Genomic DNA, 23,605 nt, shown 5'->3' with positions numbered 1-23,605 from the left:
GTTCGTTCTCGCGAGAGTAGGCTTGTTTCAAAATGGCGGCGCCTAGTGATGACCGATCCGGGCCTTCAAAAGTGATCGAAAATAGTCATTTTGAAACAAATTTCACGCTTTCTTTGGAACAGAGAGATTCTTTTGTCGGCAATACACATTGTCGAGTGGTTTTTGTGGTAGATGATATCTTTAATTTCACGCAATCCGTTTAAAAGTATTCAAATGGCCGCCTCTCCATGGAACCGTGGGTAACCGGAGAAGTCGGCCAGTTGCGAACTCGGCCAGCGCCGGTGCCGACCAACTCGGCCAGTGGGAGAAGTCGGCCAGGAGAAGTCGGCCACTCGCAACAAAGCAATATGATTGCATACGCATTCTTTTCACGGTTGAATATGCCAAACAATTTTAACTTTTTACTACCATAGTTTTTGTTATTTTGTCGGTTTAATACTACTACGAACATTCAGAAAACAACTCGAAGTCGAAGAGCTCCCACGTCCACCCTGCAAAACATGTACGGTCTGCCTCAGTGTTTCTGCAGATTGCGCGCGTTCCGTGTTAAAGTTCAGGCAAACATTATGCCATCTCTTCAGTAAAATTCATGGCTTGATGACTCTTAACTAATTTGCTTCACCATCTCCTATGACTTTTTAACGAACTTCAAGTGTATGACGAAGGCTGCAAAACTCGCTACCACGATCGCGATACACCGCCATCTTTAATTTTACGTGCGTTGAAATGTGATCTGTGAAGTTTGCAAACATTACGCTCATCCATAGACTTTAAAAACGGAAAAAGTCTATGGCTCATCTTATGAATGACATTTAGATCGCTTTCGCATATAACTTTAGTAAAACTTCAAAAAAACCCCAAAAACACCGTAGTGGAGCATATATTCTAATTGGGTGCATACTGTACTGGCCGAGTTCGCCCACTGGCCGACTTCTCCAACTGGCCGAGTTCGTAACTGGCCGAGTTCGCAACTGGCCGACTTCTCTTGTATTCGAACTGTGCTCTCTTTTCAAACTCGTAGGTATATAGAGATTCCATTCTAAATTTCTTGTACACGCATTAGTCTTAATGCTCGCTTCACGATCGGCCTTCGGCCGCTCTCGCTGCGCTCGCTATGAATAAGCGCATGCGTAGTCAGTAAGCCGCTGGCGCGACTATTAATCAGAGTTAGGTTAATCCCGGCAAGTTTACTAGTTATTTATTTATTTATTTATTTATTTATTTACTGGTGTTAAGTACCCAGTTATCTATAGATTTCATTTACTTCTTACACCGAATAATCTTGAACAAATCTCCAGTTCAGGCGGTTACTTTTCCCCTGTGACACAGGCTCTCCGTGCTTGCAATTGTAGCATATCCGACCTTGTTCGTCTCTCATTTGTTACGTAAACACAACTGTATGACTGACGCTGTGTGCCATACTGTGTTGTATACTATAGCACGCCCTCGACGACCACTCCTCAACGATCTGGCTGGACACGTTAGGAAGCTCTCCGCTACTGGAGTCAGAAACATGGCACTGGAACTTTTCGTAAAGGTATGTCGGTGTAAAAATTACATTTGACACGAACAGTTAACTGTTTGTAAATGGACGTGAACATAACACATGACTGTGTTCACCAACAACGGAGTGAGGTGCCACGCCTAATGACCCGTCATGACTGCAATGTCTGCTTGATAATGATTTAGCGAGAGTTGTACATCACACATCAGTGGACGTCTTACAATACAAATATCACTTCAGTCATGAAATATCATATTTTGCAAGAATATACAATGTGTTTGTTTCAGCAGGCTGCTCCTAAAATCGACGACGTTGAAATAGTAGTGACCAGTAAAGGCCAACATTGGCAACAATCTAGTACATGTGCATGTAACGTGTTCAAGGCCACGCTCTCGTTAATACTTTTATTGTGTTTCAATCCAGCCAGACCCGGAACAGTTGTAAGCTCTAGACGGGGCTCTTGACGACCTTGTATTATTAGGGACCGTCTCAGATGCATAGATGCTGCCTCAACGGTCACTCCGCAGAGGAGCGACATTCGCGTAACAGGGCGAGTGATAAACGTTGCAAATTTATGTAAATAGCGCATGCCGTTAACCGCAAAGCAGTGCTAAAAATGACTCCATGACCGCACAAAGAGCCATTTACGGCTTACGGCTAAGCAATGGAGGACAAGCTTTTGTAAACAACAAGCAACGTCGGAAACGAAACGTTCGCAATAAACCACTTTCACTTTTATTGAACAAACGATCATATTCTAAATTTCTGACTGACATTGAAAAGTCAAGTATTGGTGCTATTAGAACGATACATCGGGGCGATCTATTACAGAAAATGAAGCAAGTAATCTTCTTGCCGACTCCGGGGGTTACGTCCCCTGCATGAGTAAGGATTTTATTTCATATGCAAATAAATTTTCTCTGTACATTGCTTCGCTGAAAATAACTAAAAGAACGTGTGTGTTAATAATTGGTAGCGCACCCCCTTCTTCCACATACTTGTAGGACTAGCGTCCTGTCTCGATCTTCTGATATTCAGCTGTATTGTCAGCATCACAGTAAACTTGAATCCGACGATCGGCAAATTTTATACGTATGTAGCGTGCTTCCCTTCAACAAAGAGGGACAGTCACTCCACAATAAGGTCGTTGAAAAACGATCGGATTCTGTGAACTCTTATTGAAAATAGTCCCTCCAAGATCCTTCATTATGAACTGGGTTGGCGTCCGTTGCTATGTTACCAATCAACTAGTTACAAGCAACACGCCGCTGTTTTTGGAGCAAACGTTTTCGTGCGACTCGTCAAGTCGTAGGTAATTTTGGTGACACGCGGGGAGGAGGGGCGTACGATTATCACTGTATGTGCCGCCTAAACGGAGTAACTTTGACGAAATGAAACTGAAGCACGTGTCGACTTTTCATCGGAAAGAATAAAAACTAAACAGTCGACAGCACAGTAATAACGGTAAATGACCCGGAATGCATCCTCCGAATATATCAAGACCGCGGCCGTAATATGCATGACACCATCCACAATTTGCGAACTTGTATAAGGTTGATGACCCGGGGTCCAGACACTTCGCACCAAAACAGTTCGCCCCACACAACTTCGTCCCAAAACCATTTCGCACCAAAACCACCTCGTCCCAAGTACTACCTCGTCCAACGCCACTTCGCCCCAAGTACCACCTCGTACTAAACCACTTCGCTTACCGTATAGTTCCGTCAACTCGTCCTAAAACATCGATGTCACGATGTATCATAACGTTGTTTTTACCTGCAACTTGTCTACCACGAACCATTTATTCTTCCATGAAACCATACCATATATTAGAAAAAAGAAACACACAAACTACTAAATGGTACATTTCAGGTGCCGTGCGCGGTATTGCACGATGCGATGTCATTTTCTCGAAATGTGTACAATTTCAAGATTTCAGTCCTGGGATGGTAGAAAGGTGATTAAAACTTCACTGGCAGTGGTTGGTTATTTTCAACTTTTAACGGTTACCGATAAATTGGGGAGTTAAGTCGTGTTTTTTTTTTCGGGTCGCAATGGCTTTGGGCGACGTGATTTTTGGGGCGAAGAGGTTTTGGTACGAGGTTGTTTTGGTGCGAAGTGGTTGAGGTGCGAAATGGTATGGGACGAGATGGTATGGTGCGAAGTGGTTTTGGTGCGAAGTGTCTGGGAACCGATGACCCGATGTGACCCCGGGTTATCAACCTTTTGAATTGTGGTTACATTTTGCTCATTGTCGAAGTCCCTAATTATGATGTTGGTCAGAGTTTGTCGAGGAAATCCCTGACAACAGGTCAATGTATGGAGTAAACTCATAATTGGTATGTTTACAAATTCTGCGGCACACTCCCCCTATTGGAATATCCCCCTGGGGGTGGCACGCCTTGTGAAATATAAATTTCTACTATAACATAGTATAACCCATACGGGATTCGAACCCACACACTCACGGCAACATCGCCTAGCTGCAGGCCTCACACAAAACCAGTCGGCCACTGCTTCCAAGGGTCGAAACAGCTCACTTATTGTTGTTATGTTGATACCTTTCAATCGCCCCTTTTATGAATTGGATTTTCACTACAGGCAGGAAAAGATGGAAATAGCCTTGGCGATTGTCCTTTCTCTCACCGAGCCAATATGACTTTGCGTGTGAAAGGGTTAGATTTCAAGATTACAACAGTCAACACCTACGACAAACCAAAATGGTTCTTGGACATGTACGCCAAGGGTACTGTGCCAGTGCTGAAGAAAGGGGGCGAAGTCATTGGAGATTCTGCTATCATCGCCGAACGACTTGAAAAGGATCATCCAGAACCATCCATGAAAGCCTCCGATGAAGCGTGTAAAATCGACGCTAATCTTTATCCAAAGTTTATCCCGTAAGTTTTACGATTTGCTTTCTCCGAGCCTTTATGCCAGAATTGGTTTAAACGCTAATAATTCCAAACACTTACATCGTTTTAAAGCCTATAGATATACATTCAAATTTTATGACGTATGATTTTTAGCCATTAATCTAAACGTATTTAAGTCTCCTTAACCAGTCTCATGGACTGATAGGTCTTTCAAACTCTCTCATTGCGTGTCAAAGCTTGATATAAAAGACCCTTGATTGACGGAAGCCCTGAACAGTTCAGCTTTGCTGTTCTTACATCAACGATCCATTTACCCCAAAACGTACTCTGTAACATTTCATGATTCGATCGATGGCATTGAAATTTATGCTCAATCTACTTCGATAATAAATCATATGAATTTCTTTTGAAAACTTAAGTTGTGATAAATCTGCAGTGTGTCAGTCAAACATATTGTGTATCGCAAAATATCTAAAAGGATGTGCATCTTTTGACCAAAATAGTCATCTTTAGAAGAACTGCGAAGCCTGGCATTAAGATTAGGAACCCGCTTGCAGAGCTCCAGTGTCAGTAGGGTGTAAAATTTTGAGATTCAGATTTAGGCCTACTCATGTGTCTATCCTACATGTATAAAATAGCAAATACGTGTTTTTCATGAAACATGTTTTGAAACAGACTAAAAGAGGATAGATATTAAACTATGGTTCGTCTTCATTTTGTAGTTTCGTGAAGAACAAAGATGCCAGTCAGGACGAAACCTTGAAGAAACCGCTGGTGGAAGAACTCAAGAAAATAAACGATATTCTGGCAAAGTCGCCTGGAAAGTTTGTGGAGGGTGACACTTTGAAACATCCAGATTGCAGTATGCTACCAAAGCTATACCACATCAAAGTTGCCGGAAAACATTACAAGGTTATTGTCCTTTGCTTTTCATCTTTATACGAACATAATTATGCTTGGACTATGATATAGCCTAATTTTGTTCCACTAGTGAGCTACATGAACCTTTTTTATCTCGTTCAGATATTTCTGTTTTCAGACAGACTCATCGATATTCGGCATTCATTACTCTGAACAGTGGCGTCGTCTGGAAGCTTTTTGACCTCAATGTCCACTTGGCATATATGGTCACTGTGTATATTCACAATACAACAAAATACAGCATTGATGAAAACAAAGAGCCGAATTGATATCAGTTGTGCAGTGTTGCGTCTTAACCAACGAACCCTAAATATGAACAAAGTGTTGTGTCTGAACCTACGCCCGCGATCAGACATGTTGAATTGAAGTAGAAGGTAGTTTTGAGCGCGTCTGCATATATGTCAAAATATCAGTGTAAAAGATTCATAACACATCGATTTATTTTATCCTCCAGAATTTTGAAATGCCGGCTGATTGTGGCGCCCTCACGAAGTACATGGAAACAGCGTTTGATACTGACGTATTCAAGGCTTCACAGTATCCAGAAGAGGAGGTTATTTATGGATGGTCCATGCACATGAAATAATGTCATACATACTAATTTCAATACACATTATGTAACTGCACCACCATCAAATTCTATCAACTTAAAAAAACCATGTCTACATATTTGCTGGCATAAATACATGATTATGTAAGCTGTATTGACGCTCTTTTATGTAATCTATCTGTGTAAAATCTTGCCGTTCTAAAGGCTGACGTTTGAATTCTATTCAACATGTTTGCCAAGTCTTATGCACCACAGTTTCAGATATTTCCAGGTGCCTTACTAACCCACTCTTCTCAAACTCTTCCCGGCGTTTACGTGTCAGAGATCATGAATCTGTCAATAGATCTTTACATCAAGGTCAAGTTGAAGTTGTGTCAACAGCTCTATTCTACAAAAAGTGTGTAATGTCTTGCCATGATAGCTATTTTGATTTTGTGAAATTAAACAATGTTTTTGCACCTGTGAATGGATGAATGTCATGCGTGGTTTATTTAAGTTTGAAGAACATCTTCCAAGGCGAAAATACCATTTCAGATCATTTCATCCCTCATATCTGTAAAAGACTACCAACTCGACAGAAGATCAGCACGGAATTGTATTCGGTAAACTTGCCCTGTTTGTTATATCACATATGCACTTAAATTTTCACGTCGGTAAATCAGAAGTGGTGAACTTTTAGCACAATTTTATATGGCTTTGGCACACGTGTGACTCACGGAAACGAACTCAATTATTAAGGGATGAGCGAATCGAGAAACTACCTTTTGCTTAGAGATAAAGATATGATCTCCAGCCCCGCGTGGAATAGGGAGAGAGAAAAACGATAAATCTAAGAATTTTTTTAGTCAATTGTGCCATACTAGAGAGTTAAAATCCAACAAGCTTCTCTCACGGCATCTCCACAATTATGCGGAAGGAACGTACCTCCACTCAGTGTACGGAAGGAACGTACCTGTTTGTTTCCCGGTAACTGCTTGTCAAGCTTTGTAGAGTTCGATTTTATCGTCAGTCTGAAACATTTCGGTAGACTCACTCGTACACGTTGCGAGTTTATAATGTACTTTGGCTATATAGTTCGACACTGAGAATATTCATTTCCAATGATTGCTGGTAACAGAGTATAAACATTTCTACGATTTCGACTTTGACCTAGACTGACCCACAGTCGCTTAGCTTTTCTCGGCAGCTGTAACTTGGCAACGGTAACTGGCTCATCAAACTATTCATCGAGTCAGTAGATAAATCATGCAGCTATGCAAAGTGTTTCTTCCCTCCAATCTAACTATGAGAGTAATGATGGTCACCTCCAAAAGATACGTCACATTGTCACTTGTTAAAGAATCGAGAAGGGCTCGCATGGTTAAAGATAGCTATATTCAAAAGTTGTGTTATTTTTTGGTACCTCCATGTTAAAATGAACTAGTTACTATACCTTGCTGTCGTTTCAGTGGCTGTCGCGTTCACTCCATGATATCCACGCGACAGCCTGGTATACTACTAACGCGACAGTCCGGTGAAGTTTATTTCTTCAATTCATTCTGCTTTGATATTTATATGCCAACCCATTTGGAGCAAGTCTGACACTTTTGTAACAAATCCACTTTGTGTCCTTTCTCCCACAGTCAAGGAAACCGTATAGTATGTATGCGTCGTGCTAGTAGTTGCTATCGATTGTCAAGACCCCAAGACTTCTCTCCAAACTGGCAATATCAGAAACTATAAGTTTTCTGTTCGCAGTGTAAACTGTAGGTGACAAGAATAGTCCACAGACTGGCTGGGAAAGGGCAAAGAAACTAACTTTGAAAAACGACGCACTGCATGACGTCAGCAATGAAAGTGTGATTACGATACATCACAACCGTTGGGATTGCCAAGGTCGCGTCATTGCTGTTTAGTTTCCTTATCGGAAATGTTTCGAACGATTGCCTTTTCCTGGACGCAACGCTGTCCCAACTAAACACGATGCTTAACTGACCACCAGCTCAGCCTATTGTTGATATATATGGCAAATTGTAAGGTCATAGCAAGCTGTGTAATATCAGCGGAAATGACTTTGTTTTCACGGACATTCTCAATGCAATGTTTCTCAGATTACGTAGCCATCGGGTGAATTAAATTAAATGTGATAAACCATCAATTCCGACGATAAACCTAGAAAATGGCGCCATCCTTCAGACTTCGGCTCATTGCTTTCACAGACGCCATCTCCAAACAATGCCAACTTACATACGATTTAAATCTTTGAGAATGTTCAGGAAAATGTTGATACGTCGCTATGCTGCCAGTAGGTGACCATGCATATGACACATGTCGGAATTGACCACGGCTGTTAGAGACATGCCTTTTATTTGTCAACGGTGATTGCAGTTTACGCCTCGATAATTTTACGTAATTCTCAATTTTCTCTGCCGCTCCTTTTCAGGACAATAGAAATTGAAAATTCTCTGGTAATGTAACATCTGGCATACAAACGCCAAACAAATTATATATGCAAACTGTTTTAATTCCGATAAACTCCAATTTACAAATAGCACTCAATTATTTTTTAATTACTGTATATATTATACACAGGCGACAAAGAACGAAACCAAGGCTATGAGCATAACATAGTAAATGTTATTAAAACTAGTAAAATGACTGACGTGAAATTTATGTTTTCGACTGATAGGTACACGTCTGGAATTTCTTTCCATTTGTCTTTAAGTTGCTCAAAATTTCTACTCTACAGCCAAAACATTTTAAGCAGCCTTTGCTCTAGTAAAGATAACAATTTTCTATCCATCTCGCTCGGCCAAACGATAAACAATGACTACCCTACATAGAACAATAAGAAAGTTTTCCTATTCAACATTTAAGAAAATTTATGGAGATTTCCGACTTTCAGCTGTTTGTTCCATATTCCGTATCGTGACTGCATGTTGCGTTTTTGGGTTGTTACTTACCTGTCATTCCCTTAATTGTCACTTTGGACCACAGAAAAAAATGAGTCTTCCAGCTTTTCTATGTAATCCATGCACTAATTTAATGTTGTGTCTTTTTCTTGTAACTTCAATGCGTACAAAATGAATCAAATCAAATCAAATCAAAATGAACTGATAATTTATTATATAGGTGTCAAGTCTGCAAAAGTTATCTTCTCAGTAATTTCTTGCAAAAATGAATTATTCTCTCGGACAACCCTGACATTGACATCCATACGCTTACGATCAGGTGCTTGACAAGGAACTTGAGTGCGAAAATTACCGGTAGTAATCAGCGTTGAGTTAAGTTTTGGACTGATGCAAGTGATCGTTTTATTGAAGGTTCGATTGGATTGAAACTTGTCGGCCTCGATCCAATGTCAAATAATCTGTTCCCATTCACAGAATACGTTTTCGAATTTCCTTGTACCTGATATCTGTACTCAGCGATCGCAGAACGATCTTGATAGATGTCATTTACAGTTTTAAAGAACTTCTAAAATATTATCCGCTCCACTGTGTGTTCCTGCAAAGTCCAGGGACTCACTGATATACTAGGTTTGGATAGTGCAATCATTCTTAGCCAAATTGATCCAATGTACCCGCCCTCAGAGTCAATCGGACATTTTTTTTTATTTTTCGTCCGAACCTTCCTTCCACTGTTTAAATATTTGACTCTTTCCATTACTTTCAAAAATACTCAAGTTGTATTATCTGTGTACAATTATATTAAATATCAGCTCTGAGTAAGTTAAGCGCAAGTTATATTGAAATACAAGAGATTCAGCCGTCAATAAATTAACTTCCGTAAAGATATATGTCTATCGTGTATTTCTGAAGTTACCAAATGGACGCACTTGAAGCATGTCTCAAGATGCTGCCGAACAGTGAAACCGACTTCAAATGTGACCAGTTCGGCAAGAAGAAGTGTTCTGAGAAAGTGTCGTTTTGCTTGCTTGCAACAAGCCCTTCAACCTGTATAGACGGACAATACGATACGGTTACCTGGAAATGACCCCTCCCGCGATCGACGTACCTGTCCTATACACAAACGCCCTCTACGTCGTATAGTGATTGTGCCCTAGTCCGTAAGCAATATCCTCTACACACGGTTGCGTGTGGTTCGATACACGGCGGTCGCCGTTGTATGCCTTAGAAACCCCTTTTTCTGATGCATACCACGGCGGCCGCCGTATATCGACCCACACGCAAATGTCCTTCTACACTTAGGTTTCAGAGATTTACATGCACGATAAGCTGTTATCTGACTGTATCCAGTCATCATTAAAATTAACGTTCTTTTCTCGTGTTTCCGCTCTTCTGGGCAAAGAAGAACAGTTTCGATTTTATGGAGAAGTCTGGCAAATAATGAGTGTTTGACGTCTGGGACTCTCACAAACCAAACTGGGGATAAATTCAATAGTATCGGCTAATGTCTGGCAGTCTTTTGTGAGTATCATCTGCATTCGTTTTAGATTCGTCGAAGACTTCTGATTAAATTTCAATGGCAAACATACAAACATATGATTACACCATAAATATTCTTCTCTGACGTCACGTAGGCAAGTTATATTTTGTTCAGGACGTCTGTGCGCATGTATTTCTGTCCACACATTCAAGCTGACGCTACTTGACATACCTTTAGTCTTCTAATTTATGTCGTCCTTGGGATTTCAAAACATCGAATGAGTTCTCAAAAAGTACGTACAACTAGCTTTATATACAGAACTATCCACAGCCACACAAATTTCAGTAAAGTTATCCATGGATGGTATGCGCTAGTGGAATAATACCGTACTCTCAATACAATAGATACTCGTAGCTCATAAATTTAAATGCAAGTGTTGAGAGACAACCCATTTCCATAAATCAAAAGTAATTTTTTGTTCGCTAAAATTAATATTTACCCCGGGACGGAATAAACAGACATCATTTACATATTTCAACATCAAAGTTCATTCAACATCAAACGAAACTAAATGAGTTTCAACTGTTACCGTGAAAGATATTGTAACAAAACGACTTTATTCCCGAAACTGAAGTTCAATCGAATCTTTAATTCACCTTTAAATTCATTATTATTCTCGCTTGTTACAATAGTTTGAAGTAGATTTACATCTGTGTCATTATTATCTCTAATTTTTGTCATTTTTCTAGAATTCAACTTTTTCATCCTGAATGCCTCTGTCTCCAACTATCGTAGCGACTAAACAACGATTTGAATTCTTTCAGAATAGAAGTGATTCGGTAAGATTTTAACAGTGAAGGATGACTTGAGCACGTAGCAGTACAACCTCATAGTCAAATTGCAATAATTTACGATGAAAAACTTCGATAAAATTACTTGAAAACCTTAATAACCGTCAGTTTAAACAAAGAAGCAGAGCGTTGACGATTGCTGTTTTGAAATCACCTTGTTCACATTTACCGTCTTCACTCGTCCTGGAGGTTTCCTAACGTTACGTTCGGCTTAAGGTACAAGTGCTAGTAATGATAGTAATCAAGTACAGATTTCTTAAACAAAGTTCCAGCAATGCGTCAATAGTGAGTCTGCAACTGTAGGCGACATTTTAAACCTCCTTTACATCGATATATAAATTTATTGCATCTTAGTTGCACTGACAGTATCGTTTTTACCGATGGTTTGTAATCACAATATGGTTCAATGAAGGTCTGAAATAGGTTGGTCCGATGACTCAAGAGGCCGTGCATAATAAACCGTTTTTAGCATTGGGAGCACCACAACAACTGCTACCGTAGAGGGGAATCCTTTCACAGTGTCTGGTGTAGCATAGGCATGGATGCTACATCTGCCACGTGTAGACTCGTGTATTACACGTTCTTCTATAAACAAGAAATTTATGGTAAACATGACTAGCGGAATGACACCAGACATTTATTTGAAGGTTGTTTTCAATCCGAAAACGAATTGTCGCATGTGTCGGGAAGACCATCATTGAATTATGTAAACAGTTATTTTCGTCTCGACTCACTCAAACTTTCGGGTTTCACATCCGATTTAAACCAAAAACGGTTCAAATTCCAGGGATTCCTGATGCAATTCCGCCTTTAATTTGTGAGGTTTAAACTGCAAATCACAGATTTTTCTTTGTTTATTTAATTTTAATCATTGACTTGTGAGCTGAACTGGTTGGCCGATACAGACAGGCTGCGGCAAAATAATTTATGGAATGTCAGTTCTTCAAACTATTCAACTAAATTCGTCATTTGCATAACTGACGACAAATGTATATGCTAATACTCATAGAAAAGGGGAAACGGAAGAGTCAAACAAAACCAACATTCACAACTCGTATGACGGACACGTAATTCAAACCTCTCCGCCATTTTGAAATAAGTGAAAGGAATTATTCATAAGGAGGGGTCGAAAACGAGGCTGCTGTGTCCCTTCGACTCAAGTGATGCGTTTGGTTGCATTGACACATTACACCAACGGACGTTGTACACGCTACCGACCACCACAGTGAGAACTATAGATTACTTTAGCAATACAATATGTCGGACCAAATGGACATAGAGCTGTTCGTTAAGGTATGTGCAACGTGTCCATATTGTCAGTTTTTCGAGATATAACGTCAGTGTTTTGCTTTTCGTCGAATTTCGGTGACTCCCCTCTGCTCTTCTCCTGTGTTCGATAAGTTATTGCGTTCGCTCGCCTATTGGTGCGGTGTTGTGAAGGTCGTTCAGCCTCATAGACGAAATCGATCTCACTTTTTCGAATTGACCAGCGCACCAGAATATTCTAAAATCTGACCAGTGTGTGCGAATACATACCGGCAACCACGCTAGATGACTCGACCGTTCTGTATTTATTCAATCGGACTGGCCGCACCCATTAAATAGGTGCCCTATTCACCGATGTGTTTTGAATGGCACGGCTAGCAGCGCCTTTTATAGAAGTACCTGACATAAAATTCGCCACTCTACCTTGAATACCTGCATACTTAAACGTCTTTGGGTTGTCGACTCAGTCAGATGGAACTCCAAACAATCTACCCATTGGGTTTATGTCGCTAGCTTTCAAAACGATTGCGACGTGATGGTCCCACTTTCTGTTTGCATTTCGGAAAGCCGTAAATCCAGACCATGCTTTCCCTGATATCATTCAACATCACCGTATGAAGAGCTTCTGTATTACGCAGAAAGAAAAACACAGCAATCGGTGTCTTATCACTGTATGTGAGTGCGGTGTGCTATCAATCAGCTGAATTCGTCAAACCTAGACTTGTCACCCTCAGTGATCACTGTGAAACCGACACATTTTGCAAAAAATCTCTTTTTGACAGGTTATTCTCCTGTGATTAATTGTAATAATATGTTGTGGATTTGATCAATTTATGCGATGAAAACGATGCATAAATTTCCCAGGACGTTATCCACGGATATATATGTATGTATGTTAAATGTTTGGTTTGTTTTAAGCAGTCGTTTGCGACTACCGCTTCGCGCCGTACAACGTTCGTTCAGGCAAATGATACTAACATTTATATAGCTGTCTAGGCCTACATATGTCGCCATTTTGAAAATTCATAATGAGGTGTATGATGTGGATTCACATGCTTAGGTCGTCAGTACGGCATAAGAATTCGGACTAAGATTGAAAAGCTACAACTGTATGTTCACTCATGGGTTAAAATTAGAATCAAGTGTGATAATGTTTAAGGAATTTGAGGATATACATTAAAGATTGCGGTTACATGATTGCAGATGTAACGTTAATGCAGCTACTGTATCGCTCGTTACACCGAACAATTTAGATTGTTTCGAATGAATACTATATATAGCTGTGGCCTAGTTTCTCTACGGCTATTGTGCCACTTCGTCGCCGTATGAGAATAATGAGGTTTAAAATATGAAAACGTTGGCTATTGAGAAAATTGGCATTTTCACATTTTCGTTCAGTTTTTGATACAACAGCGGCTTCGCTTTGAAAGACGCCCCTCAGGTACAAATATGTTGGGGTCAAAAGGTCACTCGGACTTGCGCATGCCTGAGACTGAATTCAGTGGTTTTACCTTGACCGCATTTCCCCTTTGTCCGGTACTTTACGGTCAGTTGCGGTAATTTTGAACAAACGTATGGGGTCAGAGAACTTCGCGTTTTCAACCAAAAATGCGAATATCCGATAAAGGAGTGTCCGAGGGTGCGGAGATCTCGTTTCTCTTCATTGAGCAAATTGAGGAAGGCACACCAGCTTTAGACCCCGTCAATGTTGATATCTCCTTCCATGGCACGAAAGTCTGTGTCTCTCTCAATGACAAAAATCGGAAATTAGCAAAACAATGGAACGTCACTTCCACTCATTTTAAATAGCGGGACTCGCGACATTAAGCTTATATTTTTGAACTCAGAAAGCAATGTGTAGACTTTGATAACCCCCACCAGCTGACTGTAAGTGTAATAGTGAAGGAGGATTTTACGGGGTGTTATACTTCAGCAAAAATCAAAGAAGCTTGTATGGCACTTTAGCGGATAGCGTATCCTACACTTAATGGAACAAGGCCATTCTTCATGTTAGAGTTTTTTTGGTGAATAACCAGGAACTCGAGAAAACTGTACAATAACTGCTGAAGTTCCAAATACACAATCACTGCTGTTCCGTAAACGGAGGTGTAAGCTTATAGTTTGTCGTAGCAGGCGTTTACTGATGAGCGTCTCGCTGATAGCTATCAGAAATTAATTATGTCTTTGTTTTTCTTATCTGTTCGATCTTTACACAAGGTTGAAGGTTTCCTTTGTCGACCACGCCTTACAAGTTTTGAAACTACGATGAAGACCTGTAGCTCTCAAATAATTACACATTGATGAAGGCAGTGACCCATGATAACGACTTTGCTCTTTGAATTGTCAACGTGTAGTTTGACGCCTCATATCCCATCTGGAGTATTTATTACTGTTCTTAAGTTCTCATTACGTTAGCATTTGGATTCGACCACGATCCGTGATTTGATCTTGTTTCTTACATCTTTGAAATCTTGGGTACCACAGTTTCTTTTCGCAATGTAAAGCAATTATGATAATCAACTGAAAGGCCGACATAGCTAGAAATTGTTGGTCAAACCTCTGTACTAACGGGAGAAGTCAAAATATTGGTTTGGTTTCCCAGACAACGCGATGGTACATGTGATATTTGTGTTTTACCTGCTGTAAGCTTACGTGTCTTGCGTAAATCATGTAGGCTGGGGTCGGAGATGATCATAGATCATTTTATCCCAGGGTCCAGTGCTACATGTCTGGCTGGCGGCAAGTCGCTAGGCTTTTGCACGATGTCTGCCGTTCTTAACCCTCAACAGCAAATCTGTGTGCAGAAATATATCTTCGTGTTCAGACTTTTTTGCGTATCACATGAATTGATGCACACACTCCTTAATTAGCTGATCAAATTTCCAGATAATTTATTTCGACTCTGTAACTGCCAATCCGAGGACATCAATAAAATCAAACCCTGTCAAGAATGTCAAGTTTGTGTTCTGCTGATAACGTGCATCGTATGTCGGAGCACGATCCACTCCGATGGAGGAACCCTCAGAGACAGATGTAGCAAACAGTTCCGATCGAATGTCAAATTCCACAGGAAATGAACATTCACAAACGTATATCCTGACGTGATGTTGTAATTACAGACCATTAGTGGGTCTAAAGTTGTCGATTTCCATCTTAGTTCACATATATATCGTGGATTCCAATTTTCTGTGCACTTGAAGTGATGGGGTATACTTCATACAGTCACACTGCAGTGAAAGTAGGTCATCCAAGCAATGAAAGCTTTGTCTACTCGGGGCAGCCAGCCAGAGCTTTCAGAATTGTCACAAAAAGTGCTTTTACATGTAAATGTAGCATAACGTGTTCAATAACTATGCAATTCGGATAGGGAAATAACAGCTCTCCCTAACTTTTTTGCTTGCTACACTTGAATTTTTTGCTCTCCCGCCGCCCTCTCTCGGCTAGGAAATCTCCCGCTTTCCCTCTCCCAATTAATAGGAAGTTTCCACTGCTATCTGTTCGCTACAAACTTTCCCCCTGCTTATTGGAAAACTTTCGATCAACCAATCATACACCCTGTCTGCCCATTGCCTTCTGAAGTTTGTCCATCCACTGAGCAGTAGAATGTAACATTGCCGTTCATTAATGACGAAAAACCTGCCTGCCCATTGGTACGGAAAAAATACTAGCCCTATCGCTCCCAACCCGCTGATATGGAAAATTGCCCTCCCAGCAAGAAATCACTTTCTAAAGCTTTTTGTACGAACGACTTTGTTAGCTTGCCCCGAGTCTACGATTTGTCTGAATATATCTGGTGTCTTCGTTACGAGTACGACTGCCTCGACAACATGCATGATGCAATGACAATTGATTGTACCCTGAAGAAATAAAAATAACTCCTACAATGGGAAAAGCAAAACACCGTAGACAGTGAGGTTTTGTCTGAACCTCACAGTACGATGACAGGAAACATACCACGGACAACAAACAAGAAAGCAACAGGAACCAGTCAGGCCGTAACATAGCCATGACATCACCCCATCGGAACTGTTGTGAACTCTTTCAACCTAGTTGTGTATAAATAAGCTCAATTATTCACTACGCATGACCGATTATTAGCGCACCAAATTATATTAAAATGATTAAAAAACTAATTTTAGCTCAAGTGTCACGTCATATCGCAAATCGTATGGCTTTAATTTTACGGAAAGGTAACTTGTGAGTCATTCTCGATTCTCTACGTGGATTGGATTATCTAGCCATCCAAAAATTGAACCATCACCTTGATACGGCAGCGCGAGCGCTAATCTCAAATTCCTCAAACTTTTAATACCTAAATACTTGCATGCCACATTTACTTCGATAGTATCACGTCCATAAATGCTATTTCGCCATTACAGAGTCAAAGGTCACACATAGTTCACCATCAGCATCAACACCTGTTCGAGAGACACCTGTCGTAAAATAGTCGAACGAAAAATGTTACTAAATCCCACTTTGCCTTTCGTCCATGTGAAATGTATTTAGAACAGTGAAATTTTCATCAGTTCTTGGTTTGTTGTTTCAGGCTAGCACAGACGGCAAGGGGCTTGGCGACTGTCCGTTTTCACATCGCATACAAATGATTTTATACCTCAAGGGACTCCAGTATAAACTAATTCCAGTCAACATGAAAATAAAACCACGTGACTTCTTAGACATCAGTCCCGCTGGTAAAGTTCCTGTTCTGACTCACGATGGCGGTCGAATGGACGATTCTACGGCCATTGCAGAGTACTTAGAGACGACGTTTCCTGAACCCAAGTTAAGAGCAGACAATGCCTTGGCGGACAACGCTGGAGACAGATTATTCCATAAATTTGCAGCGTAAGTCTTGTAAATGATTTCTTGAGATCAGTATACTGTGTCATTTTCACTATTGATTATATCTTGCATTTCTTCGACAGTCTAAAAAACTTCCTTTTCGAATATGTCTGTGGAGAATCGTATCGGGATTCTTCCAATCTTTCCGAAGGTCGGTGAAATTTCTAAAAAAATATCCTGCTTAAACAGAAAATTCATCGGTAAAACGTTGCTTGACAGTATCATGAAAACAACTTTGTTAAGGAAAGGAAAGAAACCATTTCGCCCGTTTTGCTTGTAAAAAAAGGAAAGTGGGCAACTGTTCCCCCAGTATATATTTCATCTGATGTAAGACGTAACACAAGGCATGCAGGAATGTGACATGATACTTCTGAGATTTCCCCTGTGTTCTCTACGAATTCAAATTCTAAATTTGAAGACTTCAAGAATTAACATTACAGTAAAGCCATACTGGTAATGCACACAAAAATGTGCCAGTCAGCACGTACGTGTAAGAATAATAAGGTCAAATCGCCATCTGTGATCTCATTGATTGCATTATATTTATCTGGGCGCGCATGTTTTTTTATAACAAATAGATCTACCAAAATAGAGTCTACAATTTATCCGAGGTTATATTGCTGTAGTCTTGTTAAAATGTCCAGCTGAGACCTGATTTAATTATATTACAGGCATTGCAGACTACATAATGAATCTTTAATTGCAACTCTGGGATACCTGTCGGACACGCATGCGTGAAGTCGCCTAATTGCCACGCCTGATCAAAGATGATGTCTTCACGGCTTTATATTCAAAATACGGAAATGATTTTTCCTCTTTTTTTCAGAGTTTTGAAGAACAGAGACGCATCAGCAGAGGAGGGACTGAAGAATGCCTTGCTTGGAGAACTTAGGAAGTTGAATAGTTTCTTAGCCAAGTCACCTGGAATATTTCTGGATGGGGACACACTTAAATTACCAGACTGCAATCTCTTACCCAAATTATATCATCTTAAAGTCGCCGCAAAACATTTTAAGGTAAAGTATATAACAGTACATGTAAACAATAGCAAGTTCAGGCATAGTGCCTTGTGACAATTGAACAATGATTTTAATGGCAGTTTGTCTGAAGTACAAAGTGCACAATGGTCTAGTTAAAACGCCCCTCATCACAATCATGGTGTTTTTAGCAAGAAATAGTCAATGTCCAATTTTTTATTCGACGTATAATATTCGTACCTAGAAATGGGTAACCTATTAATGTCATCAATATTTGATTTTAAGATCAATGATGCTTCAGAAATATATATGACATACTTCCGGGGCACGTGTGGCATTCCAGCATATCGCAAAACTAGTCCTCTGAGGTAAACACATAGTGTCTCTGTCAGTATGCAGTAGACAGTTCGTACTTTTACAAAGTAAAAATAACGAATTACCTAGTCCGTGTAAGTTGATATTGTGAAAGGAAGTCTGTGAACCAGGCATGGCTCTATTATTATGAAATATATGTAACCGAGTGCATGACGTATAGGGTCAGTCCCAGTAATGTGATATGAGCGGATAAAGAAGGGAGTGATGTCAATATCTTCCTTTATTGCCTTCACTGCAACACTGACAGTCAGACATATTTTCAGAATAAAAATATAATGTATGAATTTAATTGTCATAATATCTGTGTGGAAGACAATGACACGCATCGCTCATGAATTTGAGTGACTGCACAACATCATCAAGTGCAACTGATTCTCTAGTCCTTCTCAACATGTTTACTCGACCGTATAAATATAATAAACAAAATTCATCTTGTAAGCCATACTGACATTGTCTTTACCAAGCTTGTTAGTTATAGAATTTACATAGATTTTCAAAATTGAAGTACACAGCTGGTATCGCGCTTGATCTTTTCCACAAAGTTCATAACAACGGTCTTATCAACCTGATGTATTAATTTCCTGATTCCATTTAAATTCCTGTATAAAAAGAAAATTTACTGCTTTTAAAAAAGATGTAATGATTCACCACATATGGTTTTGACATGCGATCGTTAATCAAATCATTTCATGATTTAGTTTTTAAAAGCTAACTCATGCAGTATTTTGTCAACAAAACTTACAGAGTTCATCTGATAAGCAGAACTTTGACCCCTTAGATGTAAAATGTAACTTCCATATTTTGGAGCGCTAGATTTGATATTCGAGAAAGAATGAAATATAATTTCAAGAGGCTTACAATAATTCCATTGTATACATATTCTGCCGATGGGTTTCCCCCTAATATCTACAAATCGGAGGTTAGCCAGCCGATCATGATTTACCACAACCTACAATGTTATTGTGATTTATTTCAACCTATTGTTATAGTTCTCCTTAGAAGAATGATGAGGTGGCATTATTTTTAAAGTTGCCGTTCGCGTAGACATTCTCCTCTAACCTGTTTGTTGTCAATGTGACACAGGTCCGGCCGAAATTTTCCTCGTCCACCGGAGTAGCGTTAACTGCGATACATACGAGACATTTGTAGGGGATAGAGCTAAACCTGACTGTCCTACATCGTAAAGGAATGTCAAAATTTCTGAAAATGCGATCAAAACCGCTTTCGTAAAAGTCTGTAGCGGCACAATTTTCTTTAAGGTATTTTTGTGAACGTGGTTCGTATGATACTCACTGAGAGACATCTACTCAAATGCAGTAAAGGTGATTTCAGCTACAAAAACATTTATAGAGAAATCTTGATATGAATTTCCGTTACAACAAGAAACCTCGTAAATATGGTCGGTATAATTAACAGATTCGTTGAAATTTTGGACATAATAATAACACAAATACAATATGTGAAACTGCACTTTATACCGGTATATTCACTAACAGCTCTGCTCAAACGTTTACTGTCGAGAGGTGTTATGTAACAAAGAGAGGTGTTATGTAACAAAAACGAAAAGCATGGTAGTTTTACTGATATAATGGCAGTGAAAATTTGAATTTGTCGCATTGTCACAATACTGACAGGTCACTGTATGAATAGACAAAGCATACACATTGCTAATAGATTGTCATTTCTAACGTTAATTCTGATTGTATCAGTTCTTTGAGTATTATAGTTCCTTGTTCTAGTTCCAAAATCATGTTGAAATCCTTTGAATTTTGAATTCGTCCACACAACCTACACGTGTGTGGTGTGTATTGTTATGTGTTACAAATGAATTGCAGACCGGACTTGAATTCAATTAAAAACACGATTTGAACTAATTTGGAATAATTAGATGGTGAAATAATGTCGATTTACATCGCAAAAGTTACCTCGTCTGCTTTTCTTTTCAAGTTATGCACTTATTTTATGAGTAATTTGTAATATTGCAACATTCAGCTGAAGGGCACCTAACACTTTTGAGAAATTTGAAAAATATAAAGAGTAATAATGAAGCATACTGTCCACAGTGCAGTGTGTTTGCAATGGTAAAATTTTGTATTTTAACGGTCTTCGGACAGAAGAAAATATTAAATATATATTTAATAGAACATAATAACAAATATCTTTAAATTTTTCAGTATCGGCCCACATAGCAATAGAAAATATAGACAGTAAGGCCAAGCGATAGTTCGTGAATTACGAAAATGGACAAGGACGCCCGCTATCGTGCTTTAAGGGATTATTCGAGAGTATAAGGAAGTTCATAGGGTCAGCAGTAATTCAGCACCTGGAACTCAAAGGGTTACTTCGTTCATGAAACGTCTGCGATAATTTTATTGACTCAATAGTAATCAGCATACTTTGACGTGTTACCATGGAAAATCTTCAAATTTTGTCTTAGAAAACGTTCAAAATTATTTTCCTCCCTGTGTTGAACGGACTCGACTAAATAGTTTGAAAATCATGGTTTTGTTTACCTTCGGATAATATAAAATATCGTTAACATCCATCTGTGTATACCAAAATAAAAAAAGAAAATTTAGTCCTTCAACTTTGTTTCTTTTTCAGGGCAGATCCGTTCACGAAGAAACACTGATTCATTTCTGTCTTCTTTTTTCAGGATTTTGAAATTCCGGAGGAACTCGAAGAGTTAAATAAATACATGGAGACAGCATTTGAAACAGAAGTGTTTAACATCACCAAGTACCCAGAATCAGAAATTATCAATGGCTGGGCTGATCATCTCGGAATTCCCGTCAAACGACGACGCTAGGTGGCAGTATTTCGAAAAAACAGCAGCATCAATTTAAATTACTATATATATTTTTTTCGCGCCCATCTTGAAGAACAAATTTAATGTCGATATTTATTAGAAGAATAGAGATTTTTTGAGGGTCGTTGAAATTTCTTATTGATTGTGCAAACGATTCAATGAGCCATTTTCGTTCAGTTGTGTCTCGTGTCAGCTGTTTTGTTTTGTTGTGAACATTGATGGTTGTAACCATCCCTAACATGAATGATGATGACCTAATAATCTTCCCACCATAGTTAAGTAGTCGTATTTCACAGATTGCAGATACCATATATAACTTTCGTCGGTGTTATACACGCATTGGAAGACTGGACAATCACAACTACACGCGCAAGGCATGCCTTGTTTCAACACAGTTTTAGTTCCAAAATATTAGAACGTATGTTATAACAACAACGATACATTATTTAACCACTTCAGTTATTTGTTTCTCGAATATGAAGCTGGCGCGGTTTACGTAATGAATGTCGAAGGCGTCGATCAAATTTTGTATACGTGTATACAACCCTGAGATGATGGCTATGCAAATTATTGTAATATGCACTCGAATTGATCGAAGCATATAAAATACTTTCAAAGGGAGTAGTATGCACTGAAGACAGTGCTTGACATAGCTTTTTACAGTTTGAACGTTCAGAAATTAGTAGACATTTGGGCATCGCGTTTCATTTCTAGCTGACGCTGCAGTGCATGAGTTAGTACAACCCATTCCACTTGGAAATGATGATTATTGTATAAATAACTGTAAACAGAATACTTCTAGTACAAACTTCACAACTCTAAACAGACGCAACTTTTTTTTTCAAAAATGACGGAGTTCAGAACCTTTATCAAGAGTAGAACTCTGTATATCAATATGACAAAAGTAACCTGTTACCAACAGTTTCTGTAGAAGTAGGTATTTGTTTATTCAACTGCCTGATGTTCGCTGACCAATGTATATTTGTGTGTGTTTGTGATTTTCGTGCTTTTGTTTTGTTGGTACACGAATTGAGCCTTGTCTTCATCCACGCCAAGTTGTACGAATCTGAGTATAAGTGGTCATTCAGCATGAAATGACGACATATTTTAATTAATGGACAGCAAAGTGGCATCATTTCTCTGAGAAAGTATCCCAGATAAAAAGTGGGGGTGACCTTTCACCCATCAAAGAGGCATCTTACATTATTGCGTACATGATCTCTAGCGTTCTGATATTGCAGCACAGAAAGATTCACCATGAGACACCGATGCACAATAATGGGACATAGTTCACTATCCTATGATGTGAAATGTCAATTTTCCCGTCAATTAATTTCATTCAAAGCTGACAGAGGCGCCATATCTGATACAAATTCAACGATAGACGTAAAGTGTTAGGTATTTTCGAAACGTCTTATCCACCCCGCCCGTTTCATTTAATTTTCTGATATTCACTGAATTTAGACCGAGTAGAATATGAAATGAACACGAGGACCATTTAATGTGGGGCAATTGCTGTCAACGTGCTGTCGTTTTGAAAGTACTAAAAGATGAAAGTTTTTGGCGGACACTTCGTCGAAATGTGTCTTACATTTCAACAGGTCGGAATTGTAAAGTTTAAATATTTAAAATTAGGTAATTATGATTTTGTATAATTTTTAATTGGCATCTATTTAGTCATATCGTACGACTTCAGATGACGAGGACGTAACACCTCTCCTGAAAATGTCTCCGGGACGCAATAGTCGATGGTGGTTTGGAATGTTCATTTTTATCGCACCATAAACAAAACTATGGTTGTATATTAGCTTGTTGATCCGGACAGACTTCGCCAGTATATCTGCCACTTGCAGGTCATTTTGTTTCTTTTAATCTTTTTTTAGATCAAACGTGTTTTATTCTTGGAATATAAAATTCTGGTAACGCCTTTGTTTTGTACGTCAAAATCGAAAATTTATGAAATATTAAAATAAATATAAGCCGAAAATTTATTTGTATTTGTGTTTTATGATCGTAGCATGATTTGTAGCCTTCCAGTGATGTTTGTAGAAGTTTTGTGATTTACTTGTTGTACTCTATGATTACGTCATCCATGTCATCGTCGTTATCGTCGTCACCCGTTTATTTTCATGATATGTCTAGGTAAATATATCAATTATCCATAATGCCAAACACGACACGAAAAGGTTTTTACATGAAGGCGGGTTTCATTTGTTTCGTCTCGGTCGTCATCACCATTGTTATCGTCCAATCGCTGTTTAGTTTGGGA

At 39.2% G+C, this 23,605-nt stretch overlaps 2 protein-coding genes across 2 annotated transcripts; both read left to right on the top strand.

The window, feature by feature from the left end:
* Nucleotides 1-1,377: 1,377 nt before the first annotated feature.
* Nucleotides 1,378-6,314, top strand: LOC139141784 (uncharacterized). Its single transcript, XM_070711438.1, has 4 exons — nucleotides 1,378-1,537; nucleotides 4,106-4,401; nucleotides 5,100-5,289; nucleotides 5,753-6,314. The coding sequence occupies exons 1-4, from the start codon at nucleotides 1,400-1,402 to the stop codon at nucleotides 5,882-5,884; spliced, it is 756 nt and encodes a 251-aa protein (XP_070567539.1). The 5' UTR covers nucleotides 1,378-1,399; the 3' UTR covers nucleotides 5,885-6,314.
* Nucleotides 6,315-11,961: 5,647 nt separating this feature from the next.
* LOC139141783 (uncharacterized) lies at nucleotides 11,962-23,306 on the top strand. The gene is made up of 4 exons (XM_070711437.1): nucleotides 11,962-12,360; nucleotides 16,880-17,178; nucleotides 18,002-18,191; nucleotides 21,184-23,306. Exons 1-4 carry the CDS (start codon nucleotides 12,325-12,327, stop codon nucleotides 21,334-21,336), a joined length of 678 nt encoding a protein of 225 aa, XP_070567538.1. The 5' UTR covers nucleotides 11,962-12,324; the 3' UTR covers nucleotides 21,337-23,306.
* Nucleotides 23,307-23,605: the final 299 nt, after the last annotated feature.

This window comes from Ptychodera flava, chromosome 10, assembly GCF_041260155.1.
Source record: "Ptychodera flava strain L36383 chromosome 10, AS_Pfla_20210202, whole genome shotgun sequence".
In the NCBI taxonomy this organism is placed as follows: Eukaryota; Metazoa; Hemichordata; class Enteropneusta; family Ptychoderidae; genus Ptychodera; species Ptychodera flava.
The sequence above is the reverse complement of the archived record's forward strand: the minus strand, read 5'-3'. Positions and strand labels throughout refer to the sequence as shown.

Excerpts from the sequence above, each read along its gene's own strand:
- LOC139141784 (XM_070711438.1), top strand. The coding sequence starts at position 1,400 with ATGACTGACGCTGTGTGCCATACTGTGTTGTATACTATAGCACGCCCT. Across the intron at positions 1,538-4,105 it reads CACTGGAACTTTTCGTAAAG|GCAGGAAAAGATGGAAATAG; the intron begins GTATGTCGGTGT and ends TTTTCACTACAG. Across the intron at positions 4,402-5,099 it reads CTTTATCCAAAGTTTATCCC|TTTCGTGAAGAACAAAGATG; the intron begins GTAAGTTTTACG and ends TTCATTTTGTAG.
- LOC139141783 (XM_070711437.1), top strand. The coding sequence starts at position 12,325 with ATGTCGGACCAAATGGACATAGAGCTGTTCGTTAAG. Across the intron at positions 17,179-18,001 it reads TTATTCCATAAATTTGCAGC|AGTTTTGAAGAACAGAGACG; the intron begins GTAAGTCTTGTA and ends TCTTTTTTTCAG. Across the intron at positions 18,192-21,183 it reads TCGCCGCAAAACATTTTAAG|GATTTTGAAATTCCGGAGGA; the intron begins GTAAAGTATATA and ends TTCTTTTTTCAG.